At 34.3% G+C, this 13,104-nt stretch overlaps 2 protein-coding genes across 17 annotated transcripts in view; both read right to left on the bottom strand.

The window, feature by feature from the left end:
- The window catches only part of mcf2l2 (MCF.2 cell line derived transforming sequence-like 2), a 60,389-nt gene extending 53,455 nt beyond the window's left edge, over window positions 1-6,934 (bottom strand). For 6 of the 12 annotated variants that reach the window (XM_043251279.1, XM_043251283.1, XM_043251285.1 and 3 more), the window contains exon 1: window positions 6,511-6,934. In XM_043251279.1, coding sequence (XP_043107214.1) covers window positions 6,511-6,592 — 82 coding nt within the window. In that variant the 5' untranslated portion in view covers window positions 6,593-6,934. Of the gene's footprint in view, window positions 1-175; window positions 494-6,510 lie in introns of those variants that run through there. The other 6 variants (XM_043251286.1, XM_043251288.1, XM_043251287.1 and 3 more) reach the window with 3 other exon arrangements.
- A 2,908-nt stretch (window positions 6,935-9,842) lies between these two features.
- The window catches only part of slc4a10a (solute carrier family 4 member 10a), a 33,756-nt gene continuing 30,494 nt past the window's right edge, over window positions 9,843-13,104 (bottom strand). For all 5 annotated transcript variants that reach the window (XM_043251943.1, XM_043251946.1, XM_043251942.1 and 2 more), the window contains one exon: window positions 9,843-11,393. In XM_043251943.1, the coding sequence (XP_043107878.1) occupies window positions 11,312-11,393 (82 nt within the window). In that variant the 3' untranslated portion in view covers window positions 9,843-11,311. The remainder of the gene's footprint in view (window positions 11,394-13,104) is intronic.

The following is a 13,104-nucleotide window of genomic DNA, read 5'->3' as shown; positions in this document are numbered from 1 at the left end:
CATTATTAAGCCCATAAACCTCTTTTTTTCCATCCAGAAACACCTCACAGCTTCCGACCAAAGCCAGCAGAGCTGTAACTCTCTCAGAAAGCACTCCATATATCACACTCCATGTAGCGCAAAGTTCTTCCTCGGGCTGTTAAAATCTGCTCGAAAACACATAACGCAGACTTACACATAACTGAACCCATTGTGCCGACGGTCCCGCGCCGCGCAGGAGGTCCCAAGAGCCACAGTCGCACACAAACTCAATCACTCCGGAGCGTCTATCAAGGCGTTACGAGAGGAGCGTGTCCCTCTGAAACGCAGGTAGCACACTGACATGCTTTCTACAAATATCCCCGAGATTGCCAGAAGCACCGGTAGTTTCCTCTTCCTCTTTCTCCCAGCGAGACATTCATCACTGCGCAGCGCTCTGTGGTTAAAGTACGTCAGGAAGAAGTTCTCACAAACACACAGATTCCTTTTTTCCCTCTCCACCCCAAAACAGAGCCCTGCTACACACACACACACACACACACACACACACACACACACACACACCCCCTCCCCGCAACCCTCACACATGAGACGGCATCATGTGGCACTGACTGTTAAATCTGAACCTGAGGACTCGACCTTTTTTTTCAGTCACTTTCACAGTGGAAAACAAATGTAACGTGCCGAGACTGAGAAGCAAAGAGTGGGAAAGCGACTCAAACTGTGTTTTTCGTGGATGTCTGGGAGCTCACTTGTAGGTGAGCTAATGTTTCATAACTTCAGACATTCCTGTGGACGGAAACCTCCGAGCGTCTGGATCTCTGGAAATCAGTCAGTCTGGCACACACTCGAAAACAAACATATATGAAATGTCCTTGAATTGAGAAAATAATTGTTTGAAAAAATGTATTGTAAGAATTGTTTTTAAAAACGGTACACTCATCCAATAATTGATCATTTGTGCTAGAAGAGCAGTGAAAATGTCTTAAAATTGCTATTGTTGTTGTTAGTATTATTATCAATATTGTTATTATATATATATATATATATATATATATATATATATATATAAATTGTTGTATATTATAACATGCATAAATAATGTTATTTACTTCACGTTTTCTAATATTACTGTTATTAACAATAATAATAATAATAATAATTAGAATTAATATTAATATTATTAAGTGCATCTAATAATTATAATTTTTACAATTATTCATATTATTATATTATACATTTACAGACTTTTATATAATAGCACTAATGATTTTATTGGCATGTTCATTTATTATTATTTATTAATTAATAATAATAATAATTATTATTATTATTATTTTATAAACAATAATACTATAAAATAGTAATACTTATTAATATAATGAATAACAATATTAATTATAATTCGGTATGATACAAAATTCTGTATTACATTATATCATATTATTATAACACTAATAAAATATTATCATAAAAGGAATAAATAAACAAACAGAGCAAAACTGACATTGTGATAGTTTAATTCTAAAACGTATAGGTCAAAGTGACTTCAGACAATGCCAAGATATTGAATACTGTATCCTGAGATGCATTTATTCTACACCTGCATACCTAAAGCGCTTTATTAACAGCAGTTGAGTAGAGCTAATTATGAAAAAGTATACAATTTTGGTAGTATTTTCAACTAGTCTTAGATTGAAAAAGTGACCCAAAGTCCAAGCCACAGAGCAACATGCAACAAAAGAAAAGAACACTTTATCAATTCAATAGCAACACACCAGCATCATGATGCTAAACTTTACCCAGACTAGCACCGTTCAAAAATCTAAAGCCTACTTCATATGAACTTTTAATCTGAGACCACTAGTACTTACAATACGAGACATAACAGGCAGATGTAAAATGAATTGATATTGTATGTCAGTGGCTTCAGATTATGACACCAGGGTGTGTTTTCAGAAAACAACTGCCATATAAAAACAGCATGTAATCTGATTACAGAACTCTATTTTAAGAGGATTTCTGTGGTAACCCTGATATGGATGTCAAACAGCGGTGAATAACGGACACTCACTAATGCCTGCTTCTCCGTCTTCCTCTATCATACAGGATTCAGTATCCCAAGGAAGACTGCAGAACGCTCTTCAGCAGCACGACTAGAGAGAGCACGAGAAGCTAATGTCATAAAGCTTCGGTGATTGACAATCTAATGGACTCCATTAGCTGAAAAACCATGTTTAACGGTGCAAGCTCTTCCATAAGAGCTTCTGGTAAAAACGTCATGCCTGTGTGCAGTGAAAGAAGTCCACCTATATCGAATCGCCTGATTTTAAAGCAATCTCGATAAAATTAATGTAATAGCATGATCACATGCTTTCCGCAAAGTTACTGGACGTCATCAAGGCCTCTGAAAAAGTCGATCCGGAAAGAGAACTTCCGGTATCTGAGCAACATAGACAGCGTGAGCGTACAATATTGATTGACGCGAGTGCAGCGCCGAAGCTATAACAGATATTATAGAGGATCACACAAAAGCAGACGGGGGCGGGGAGGGGGGAGAGGGGAGGGGTTGGTGTGGAGGAAGGAAGTACAATGACCTTCCTATTGTTCACCTTTTTGGATTTGCTGTTGAGCGTCACTGCTGCCGTTTTATTGTGTGTACAAGTCTTTGGAGATACTGCTTTGTTGAAGGCGGATTGGAATAAAGCCCAGTTTTAAGAGGCAAAAACGCAGTCAGGATCAAAACATTTTTCATGTTATGAAACATTTGGTCACACTTTATTTTAAGGTGCCCTTGTTACAGCGTAGTTACACATTCGAGAGCCGAGTAACTTTAATTAACTTCACATAAATGCCTCATTCACTCATTCATGTGCTTACTTTACGAGACCCTTTACGAGATTTATTCATCATCTGAAAGCTAAATAAATACGTTTTCCATTGATGTGGTATGTTATGATCGGACAATATTTGGCCTATTTAAAAATCTGAAATCAGAGGGTGCAAAAAAATCAAAATACTGAAAAAAAAAAAAATCTGCTTTTTTGTTTTACAAATGAATTTCTTAGCAATACTACTCAAAAATTAAGTTTTTATATATTTACGGTAGGATATTTACTAAATATCTTCATGGAACCAGATTTTTACTTTTTATCTTAAAGATCTTTGGCATAAAAGATGCCGAATACTATTTATTTTGGGTTATTGCTCCTTATGACTGGTTTTGTGCTCCAGGGTCACATGTGGTTATGGTATGGCTGCTTTTCAACACGATATTAACAAAAATGTTTCTTAAATCAGCACACCAGAACGATTTTTGAGGAGCGTGTGACACTGAAGACTGGAGCGATGATGCTAGAAATTCAGCTTTGAATTCACAGCAATACATTACATTTTAAAATCTATTAAAAAAGAAAACTGTAAAATGTAAAATCATTTTAAATATTATTTTACTGCATGTTTGATCAAACAAATACATCTTCGGTTAGCAGAATTTTACAGAAAACTACTGCTACGATACGAACGAGACTGATCTGTGTTCTGAAATTCAGACTATTTGTGTGTGTGATGCTGCGTGTTTTATCTCTGTACCCATGCCCAGTATTTGGCTTGTTTGTGTTAATCCCTTTATCCTGATTAGTTTAGGATGACTGAATAACACTGTTTTTTTTATTATTTTAAACATCTTTAAAGCAGCACTGGAGTCACAATGACTGTCTGATTAAAGTGCAGACTCTTAAAGTGAAGTCGGTCTAAAAAAAAAATAACAAAACAAAAACAACTTTGTAATAAAGTCACGAAAAGATCTTTAAGATCATTAAAAAATGGGTTATACTGTATTTTAAGGTGTGTATGTTACAATGCAGTTATATATTTAAGTACAGATTAATATTAATTACATGTACTTACTAAAAAAACATCTTACTGGTAAAGATAAAATATACACAAATGTCTTTGACAGTGTGTTTTATTTGTTTTTTGGTTTTTTTGTCTCTTGTGGCCATCAAATCTGTATTTATTTAATCAGAAGTAAAGCAATTATGAAATATTATTAGCATTTTAAATAACCATTTTCTATTAAATATATTTTTAGAATTTATTCTTGTGATGCAAAGCTGAATTTTCAACTTCATTACTCGAGTCTTCAGTGTCACATGATCCTTCAAAAAAAATAGTGCTTGAGAAACACTTATTACTATCAATGTAATGCCTAATTATTATATACAAATTATATTCAATGTTAAAAAACAGTTGCAATGCTTAATGTTTTTGTGAAAACCCTGATACAGGATTCTTTGATGAGCAGAAAGTTTTTATATTGCATTATAAATGCCTTTATTAATGCCGAGGAAAGCCATTACTGTTTTTAATAACTCCAAAGGCTGTGCAAATATGAATTTCCGCTAATATATGCAAGCATAACTGCATTAGGCTCAGCTGCTATTATTTTATGGGATGCTTGATTGCTCATCTGGCATGTTAAATATTCATGAGCTCGATACCGAGAAATGCGCAGCCCATCACTTAGCTTCGAATTTAACAGGAGAGTGATGTCACATCTGACCAATCAGAGCGCAGAAGCCTCTGTGTGTTTAGTCATCGCTGTTACGGGCTGGACGCTCACATCTGTGACTCATGGAGGCTAATCCCGATTTCCTCTCAGCGAAAAAACACAGCCAGAAATAACTCTATCATTAGCCTGTTGTTTGCCCAAAACCAAAGGCAGGTTTGAGAGGCCGTCCGATACGTTAAACATTTTTTTTTTTACAGCGTTTGAACGCTTCTAACTTCTAAAGTCCAGTTCAGTGCAGTGAACCGAAAACAAATGGTTGAACCATTGTTTAAAAAGCCTGCCGCTTTTCAGTTGGCTCAAGCAGCGGTGTGTTATAATGCGGATAATGAACTTAGGAAGGAGAGAGTGTGTGTTTAAAGCATGGAGTGTCTACGTGAATCAATATGGCTGAACTGGCCCATCTCAGTTTCCATGGCAACGGCCCTTTACGTCCCCGAGGGCTGCAGTGGGGGGCGGCAGCAGCGCCTCTCTCTCTCTCTCTCTCTTGCAGGACAGCAGGAACAGCAGCATGGCACAATAACCTACTTCACTCACTGGCACGGGGAAGCACCTGGATATTCCCATGCTTTTTGTGGTACAGGAAGATGAAAAATACAAGTGTGGAATAGACACCTTTCCCAGAGAGAAGGCGCGTTTAAAATATGCAGATTTCTGATTTCTGAACAAATAATTCTGCGTATTTCCGTATTTATTTTCTACATTTATTTTAACTCAATATCAAAATAGGATATGTGATTCTTACACAAACAGCTGCCATCTTATTCAACAACCCCAATTAGAAAAGTAATTTAAATGATCAAATTCAGCTATCATTTATTAAATAAAACTAATTAATTTAAAACACATTTGATATTCTTAAATATGTGTTTTCTGCTATGGTTTCAATGGGATGGAGTTCTACACATAGTTTTTAAAACTTATTATATTAGTATTAATAATTAATAACTATTCTATTCTACTCTAGTTCTATTTTATTCCACACACAATTTTAAATGTAATGTAATGATATAGCCTGCTATTAATAAATACATGTGTACAAGCTATTATTATTATTATTATTATTATTATTATTATTTAACAAAGTATGGATTGAATGCAATGGAGCCTTATTTATAGCTTTTAAAACTTATTATGTTAATATTAATACTAAATAATATTCTATTTTATTCTATTCTGCTCTTTTATATTCTATTCTGTTTAACACATTATTTTATTTATTTAATGATATAGCCTACTTATACTAAATACATGTGTAATACTACTACTGCTATTGTTGTTATTATTATTATTATTATTATGATTTCTATTGAACAAAATAATTATTTTGCTTTCTTTGGGTAATGCAAGTAATGAAGTAGCAAATTTAACAAAGAAAATATTTTAAGTACACAAATATGTATTAATAGTAATAATAATAATAATAATAGGAGTAGTAGTAGGGGAAATGACTATAATACTAAATATCATCTATTTAATTTGCAAAGGAGCTACATGAGCTATATTTATTTTCTCAATTTACAATTTTAGTAAAAATAAATAAAAACTCTCTCTCTCTCTCTCTCTCTCTATCTCTATATATATATATATATATATATATATATATATATATATATATATATATATATATATATATATATATATATATATATATAGTTTTATTTTATTTATACTAAAATTGTAAATTGTAAAAAAGTGACAAATCAGAAACAAAATTAGCTGATAATCCCTATGCAAAGTCAAAGCTATAAAAAATACTGCCGAAAAATAAATCACAGTAAAATAAAATAAACCAATAAAATGATGCAATTCAGGCTGTCTGGTATAAAATCAGCTATATATCTATCAGCGGCCACCACCTCACGGTTTCTAGAACTGTCTGTCTGCATCTGAATCAGCTCTGGACAGATCAATCACAGCTGTAACGTACCCCCAGCCTCAGCAGTGAATAATCCACTCACCAACATGGGTGACGATACAGTCCACCCTCTGCTGTAGCTCCAGTAGAGACATCTCCTCTTCCTCCTCCAGCCTGCAGAGCATCTCAGGGTGTGAACGGTGGCCTCTCTCCTCTCCTCTCCTCCGCAGCTCACCCGAGGGCTTCCCCGCTCCGCTCTCACCAAGACAGCAACCACTCCCAGCCTTTGATAGAGACTCCGACGGAAGACACAGGAGCGAGCCGGCGACACCGGCAGATGAATCCGGATCTTTTATTCTACAGCGTGGAGGTGCGCGGAGAGGCTTTTGTGATGTTAATCATTCATTCTGAATCTCTGCGCCTGAGTGATGCTGGCTGGACTTTACCCGGCTTTCACACCAGCTCTATGGCTTCTATCCTAAAGACCATGTCAGGCGCTGGGAAGGGAATCAGAGGGAGGCTACAGTACCTGCCTTCAGAGAGACACCGAGCCTCTTTCACACAAAATCTGGAACAATGGATTCAGTGGAATGGAGCCTTGTGCATACAGCCTAGTTTAATAGTCCTGCACTTGTAATGTTCCATTAACGAAACACTATTATATTATATTATTCATTTTTCATATTTAACTTACTGACATATAAATAGAATATATAATTATTTTTAATAAAATATAATATTAACATTTAAACACATTAACACATATAGCCTGTATTGTATAGTAAAACATTTTTATAAAAATTCTAATAATTATTACTTTTTAAATTGTTATTACACACACACACATACATACATACATACATATATATATATATATATATATATATTTTTGTATTATAATATATATTACATTATACATTGTTAATATAAAGCTAAAAATAAAAATTAAATAATAATTAGCATAATTATCAAATGTATTACCGCCTGTATCGCAATAGCCAAATGTATATTATATATTCATAGTTAAAATAATACATGAATGCACAAATATTCCTATTTAATATTACCGTATGACATCAATATTCACATTGCCATACTGAACCTTGCAAATCATTAGTTTTAATTTTTTCACATTCATTTTGGTGCATAGGACAGCTAACACGGTGATAAACTGTACATATACATGTACATATTTGAATCCATAATACATGAAAATCTGCAAATAAACATACATACGAAATAATAATCATCATTATCATTTAATTTCACTTCAATAACACTACTAATGATATTCAGTTATAATAGAAATAGCAATAATAGTAAGAATAAATACAAATATTATTATTATTATTATTCATGAATAATGCATGTCAATATTTAAAATATATCAAATCATTTCTAAATATTATATAATTACTATAACATGATGTTAAATTGCACATTTTAATATTTTAGATATGTTTACTTGCGGTGTTTGTTGAGGAGCAGCCTCAGCGTATGACTGAGCTGAGCTCTCTTCCACATTTTGATGTGAGCTGATGGGCTGCTATCATCTTTCTTGACGACATTGCCCTTGGGGGCCAGATCATCTCCTTGGAAACTCTCGGTGATGGGACGCCATCTGTGCTCCAGCCATAGCATGCAAACTTACCGCGCGTATTCTACTCGTGAAAACAAATTAAGTATAGTGCCGAGCGTGTATCTTGTTTATGGTGATAAGTGCAATTTATTCATTTTAATTAATCATTTTCCCTTTTAATTTTAATTTATAATTCCTTTCACATCCCTGCTAAATGTGTACTGCACTTCGCCGCTTCGCTCGGAATAAACAGGATCGAAGAAGAATACATACCGCTGGAAATAGAAAAGTAGCTGAAATGCACGTTGCGGTAATTGGATAGAGACAATAGAGCACGACGAACAGTGACCTACTGAGGTTTCACCGCCAGATGGCGCTGTAGGTCTACTTTCTGACGAGAGCAATAAAGCCTTACTGCAGCGCCTCCTGCTGGACGCGTTGATTCAAAACACTGCAAAACATTTATATTTACTTCCAAAAGTTATTGATCGTAAATCTATAGGACACATTTAATTGTGAAAAATTACACGTTAATACCTTACCAACTGAGTTTCCGAGACATTATCCACCATTATTTAATCCAGCCGTTGAAACGAAAGGAGATAAGAGGCTGTATTTTGTCATTTCTATCACCGTTTTTTAGTCCTTCTCGTAAACGAGGATTGCGTTGTATTTTATGCCTTATTTTTTAGAAATAAATATCTATTTAAAGGGTTTCTCACCGACCTCTCTGAGGTGTTTAGCATAAACTCAAAAAACGTTGCCGACCTGCTTAGCCATGACGTCGATTTGTAGGCCAAAATCCTCCCTCGAGAACTTCCGGTTTTTAAAAGATCGATTTAGGAGTAAAATAATGTCCGTGCTGTTGTTTAAGAGTTCAACAAAAAATAACAAACTTTTAAGCTCCAAAACAATGCATATAGGCGTAGACCGTGCTATAAAGACCTGGAAAGTGGATATTTTTAAAACTCCAGACCTAATTCTCTAGGTTTTAGAGAACTGATTTCTGTTATCTATTATTGTTTAGATTTGATCAAGCCTGAATGCTCCAGCTAAACATTTCTATAACATGCCCTTACAGCAATAGGGAAAAACATCAATCTCAGTGAATAAACCCTGCTGCTAGTATTCAGTGTCTTGTTTCTGTGTCCTGTGACGCTCAAACAGAAAATGTGACTACTTTCATGTGAAGATTGGTGGACACTAAAAGATCATTAACTCTCACACTCTGACTATTAACTCTGTGTGCGGCCATCAGAGCTGGGAGCTCTGCAAGGTCATCTTGGGAAATTACAGCAGTCAGTTCCTGAATCTGATTGGCTCAGCTGGTAATGGGGTTGGACTCCTGAAGGTTTGTCCACAGCAAATCATCTCGTGAAAACCCCCCAAAGGATGCTAAATTATAAATTGCAAAAAGAGAACAAAGCAAGCCAACTGTACGCTGAAAATGTAACCATTCAGAATTGAATGGAAATGGTAAAAAGAAGTCATTTAAACTTAGAGTAGAGTAAATGAAGGATACAAGATACAAGGCAACACTTCTGAATATCCATGATATCCTTTAAACACTGTAAATAAAAGAAATAATAATCTTCATTGTAAAATTGCTCATCAATATTAAAAAACCTTGTTTCTAGCCTCAGTTTCCGTAGACAGTTTCCTTTAAGGTCAGTCAGACCCTGAACAGCTTTCTGGAGTTATTTTGCAACGCCATCAGTCCTTAATTACTTCAGAATACATCACCTATACACTTGAAAAACCCATTCATTATGTGTTGAACTTAACACTTTATGGACTGATAAAATATTCCTATTGTCTCAATAGCGTGAACATAAACCATTGCAAAACACTTTAGCTTCGGTTTATTTGCAGTCACATTTATTGTGATGAAAATTGCTCACAGTTGTAACGATACATGTTCATTTGAATGAATAATTTAATAAACAACAGAGGCTGTTTTCAGGAAGTGATGCTTATTTTACAGTGAAATCGACACAACTTCATACTGCCGACATGTGCATGACATAGATGTGCGTGTCGTAGGTTTTCAACCAACCTGGAAAATGGCAAAACACTGTAATAACACTGACAGTAACGTGAAAACATTCATCCCACCCCCACCCCCAAGTTTATACATATTTAAATCTATCCACATATTAAATAACTTTGTTATTTAGGATTCTACACATAGACAAAATACAGAATCACATGTACATGTGTTGATGATAAATGGTAGACTTGTCTCTGGTTGGTGCACGGTATAATGCCCCTCTTATGAAAAGGAATATTATTGCATTTCTTGTAAGATTTTTGTATTATCGGCAGTACTAGTAAAATTCGTTTGTTCAAGCGATGAGGTCTGTTCTTGGCTTGCAAATGAGTTTTGAAGAGGAGATCAGATGCCCTGCCACTCAGAAACATTGTGAAAACGTACTATACAGTTATATTATTTGCAACCTTTAACAAAATATATGTTTACTATTATTTGCATGTTTGAGTGCTACACAAAATGAGATAAAGCTTTGCAATATCGTCTTCAAAAAAAAGAAAAAAAGAAAACAGTCCAGATCGACACACAAATTTCTGAATATGGATGCGATTCATATCAAGAAGTTCAGGAGAAAAATTTTATAGGCTAAAACGAGCACGGTCCTGGCTCACAGGTTTGTGTTTTTTAAGGAAATCGTACCGAAAGACTCACAAAATGAGAAAACTGTTCATAAAATTACTTTTAAAAATATTGGTCACTGTTCGTGAGTAGTAAATGTTAACATCAAATATCTTACGAAGTGATGCGGACAACATTTCGACACGCAGACACCGAAAAAGCTGATGGAACTACATTTGCATCTTCTGTCAGAAATTGCTTCTTACTATTATGATATTTTAACTATGTCAGCGAATTAATATTTAGTATTTATGCATAATAAAAAAGAATGGATTTTATATAATAAACATTCAGACGAGGAATTTCAATAGGATCTACTTTCAAAAAAATATAAAACATACAAAAAACACTCTACCCGGTTGAAAACAAAAGTAACCTTACATTATTTTAAAACTTCTATAGGTGAAACTACAAATCGACTACAATTGAACTGGAAAAACACAACCCAACAACCTTCCTTGTGGGTGGCAAATTCAAACGCACATATTTAAATCTTCATACACACACACGCACGCACGCGCACACACACACACATAAAAAACATGTAAATATAACAAGGTGCCTTAGCACAGACTGGCACACACAGACCTACAGAACAGAAGCATTTAGTGGTGCTTACAGTGTGGCACGATACAGAGTGTTTCCAAATACGTGAACTCACAAACTCGTCTCTCTATCCAAATCTGCCTCCTTCTCTTCATCGTCTCTTTTATGTCCAATGGCAACTTCAACTGTTGAGCTGCAGAATAACAGAAAAAACACTTGCATCATCAACGGAGAAAAAAAAAAAGACATTTAAAAAGGTCAAAAAGCTGATGAGAAAGTGTGCTGTTTCGTGTGAGCTCATTATTTAGAGTGAAAAAATAAAACAAGAATGATTTAGTTGATTAAAATGTTTAATTGATTACTGAAATTAATAACTAAATTTTTGTTCAAATTATTTAATTAGTAATCATTTAATATTTAAATATTTAAATATGTATCATATTTAAACAATTTAAATATTAATTAATACTGAACATTTATTTCACAATTAACCTGTTAATGCATTTGTTTCTTTTTTTGGAAAAATATAAATGTGTAACTGTGTTGAAAGCTCTCAATACAGAATATATATGCTTATGTAATTAATCTATACTTCATTTTTCCTTCTGTTAAACAGAACATGTGAGCATCGATTAATTAAAAAAAATAATAACTGGACTCTTTTGCATCTGCAAAATGACTAAATGTAAAAGTAAATGTACTACATATAGAAATTACTGAAGTGATTGTGTGTGTGTACTGGTTTATAATTTCTAAATTCTAGGAACGAGACTGTCTTCACAATGACTAACTGTACAGTATGAGAACATGCCAACTATTCCTATAACTCAAAAGACTAAATAAACACACTAAACATGTTTTTAATAAATTGTAAAAAGAAAATACTAATAATAAAAAACAGCTCTGAACATTCAGATTCATACAACAAAATGAAATGGTGACGTCAAGTAAAATAAAAACAAATTAAAACAAAAAAAGAAACAGCATGAAGTACACTTAATTAATTGCATGTGTTAAATTTGACGGCCCTGTTTTACACGACTGACCTCAGTGAATTGAATATAGTTCACCCAAAGCTGAAATCTGCTTGCCCTCAGACAACACGAAATTAATATGAATTTGTTTCTTAATCAGAACATATTTGGAGACGTTGAATCATCTGCAGTGAATGGGTGCCATGAGTCCATATAGTTGATAAAAACATCCCAATAATCCAAAAAAAATCCACACCACTACAGACCTTCAGCATCTTGAGAAGTAAAAAGCTGTGTGTTTGTAAGAAATAAATCTACCAAATGACCACTTGCTTGTAAGGGGTGCTTTATATTTCTTTCCTAAAAGATGACTCATATTTATTTAGTAGGAAACAACAAATTGTGGGTTATTGTGATGTTTTTATCAGCTGTTTGGATTATCATTCTGACGGCACCCATTCACTGCAGAAGATCCACCGGTGAGGAAATGATATAATGCTCATTTTTCCAAAATGTTCAGATGAAGAAACAAAAACTCATTTACATCTTAGATGGCCTGAGAGTGGGTATATTTTAAGCAAATATTCATTTTTGGTGAACTACTCCATTAAAACTGTGCGTGTGCTATACCTTGACCTTTGTCCTATCAAAAAAAAAAATCATGCTTTTCCATGCATTTAACATTCTCAACAAATACAAACAAACATGCACACAAAGCCTAAAATGCTCTGGGACAAAGAGCTTGATTCTCACAATGTGATGCCAGTGTTTTTAGTAAGACGCCCTTTGTAAAGCCTTGAAATGTTTCACTGTTGTTCAACTCTGATAAGACGCAGCATTTTTAAAAAAAGGAAAAAAGATTTGAACATGTAGGAAACATGAATCATAGCACCAAAAGATGGAGGCCAGACACCCACAGCACTAGTGTAT

This window comes from Puntigrus tetrazona, chromosome 11 (genome assembly GCF_018831695.1).
Source record: "Puntigrus tetrazona isolate hp1 chromosome 11, ASM1883169v1, whole genome shotgun sequence".
Taxonomy (NCBI): Eukaryota; Metazoa; Chordata; class Actinopteri; order Cypriniformes; family Cyprinidae; genus Puntigrus; species Puntigrus tetrazona.
Note: the sequence above shows the minus strand (reverse complement) of the source record. Positions and strands in the feature narration are given on the sequence as shown.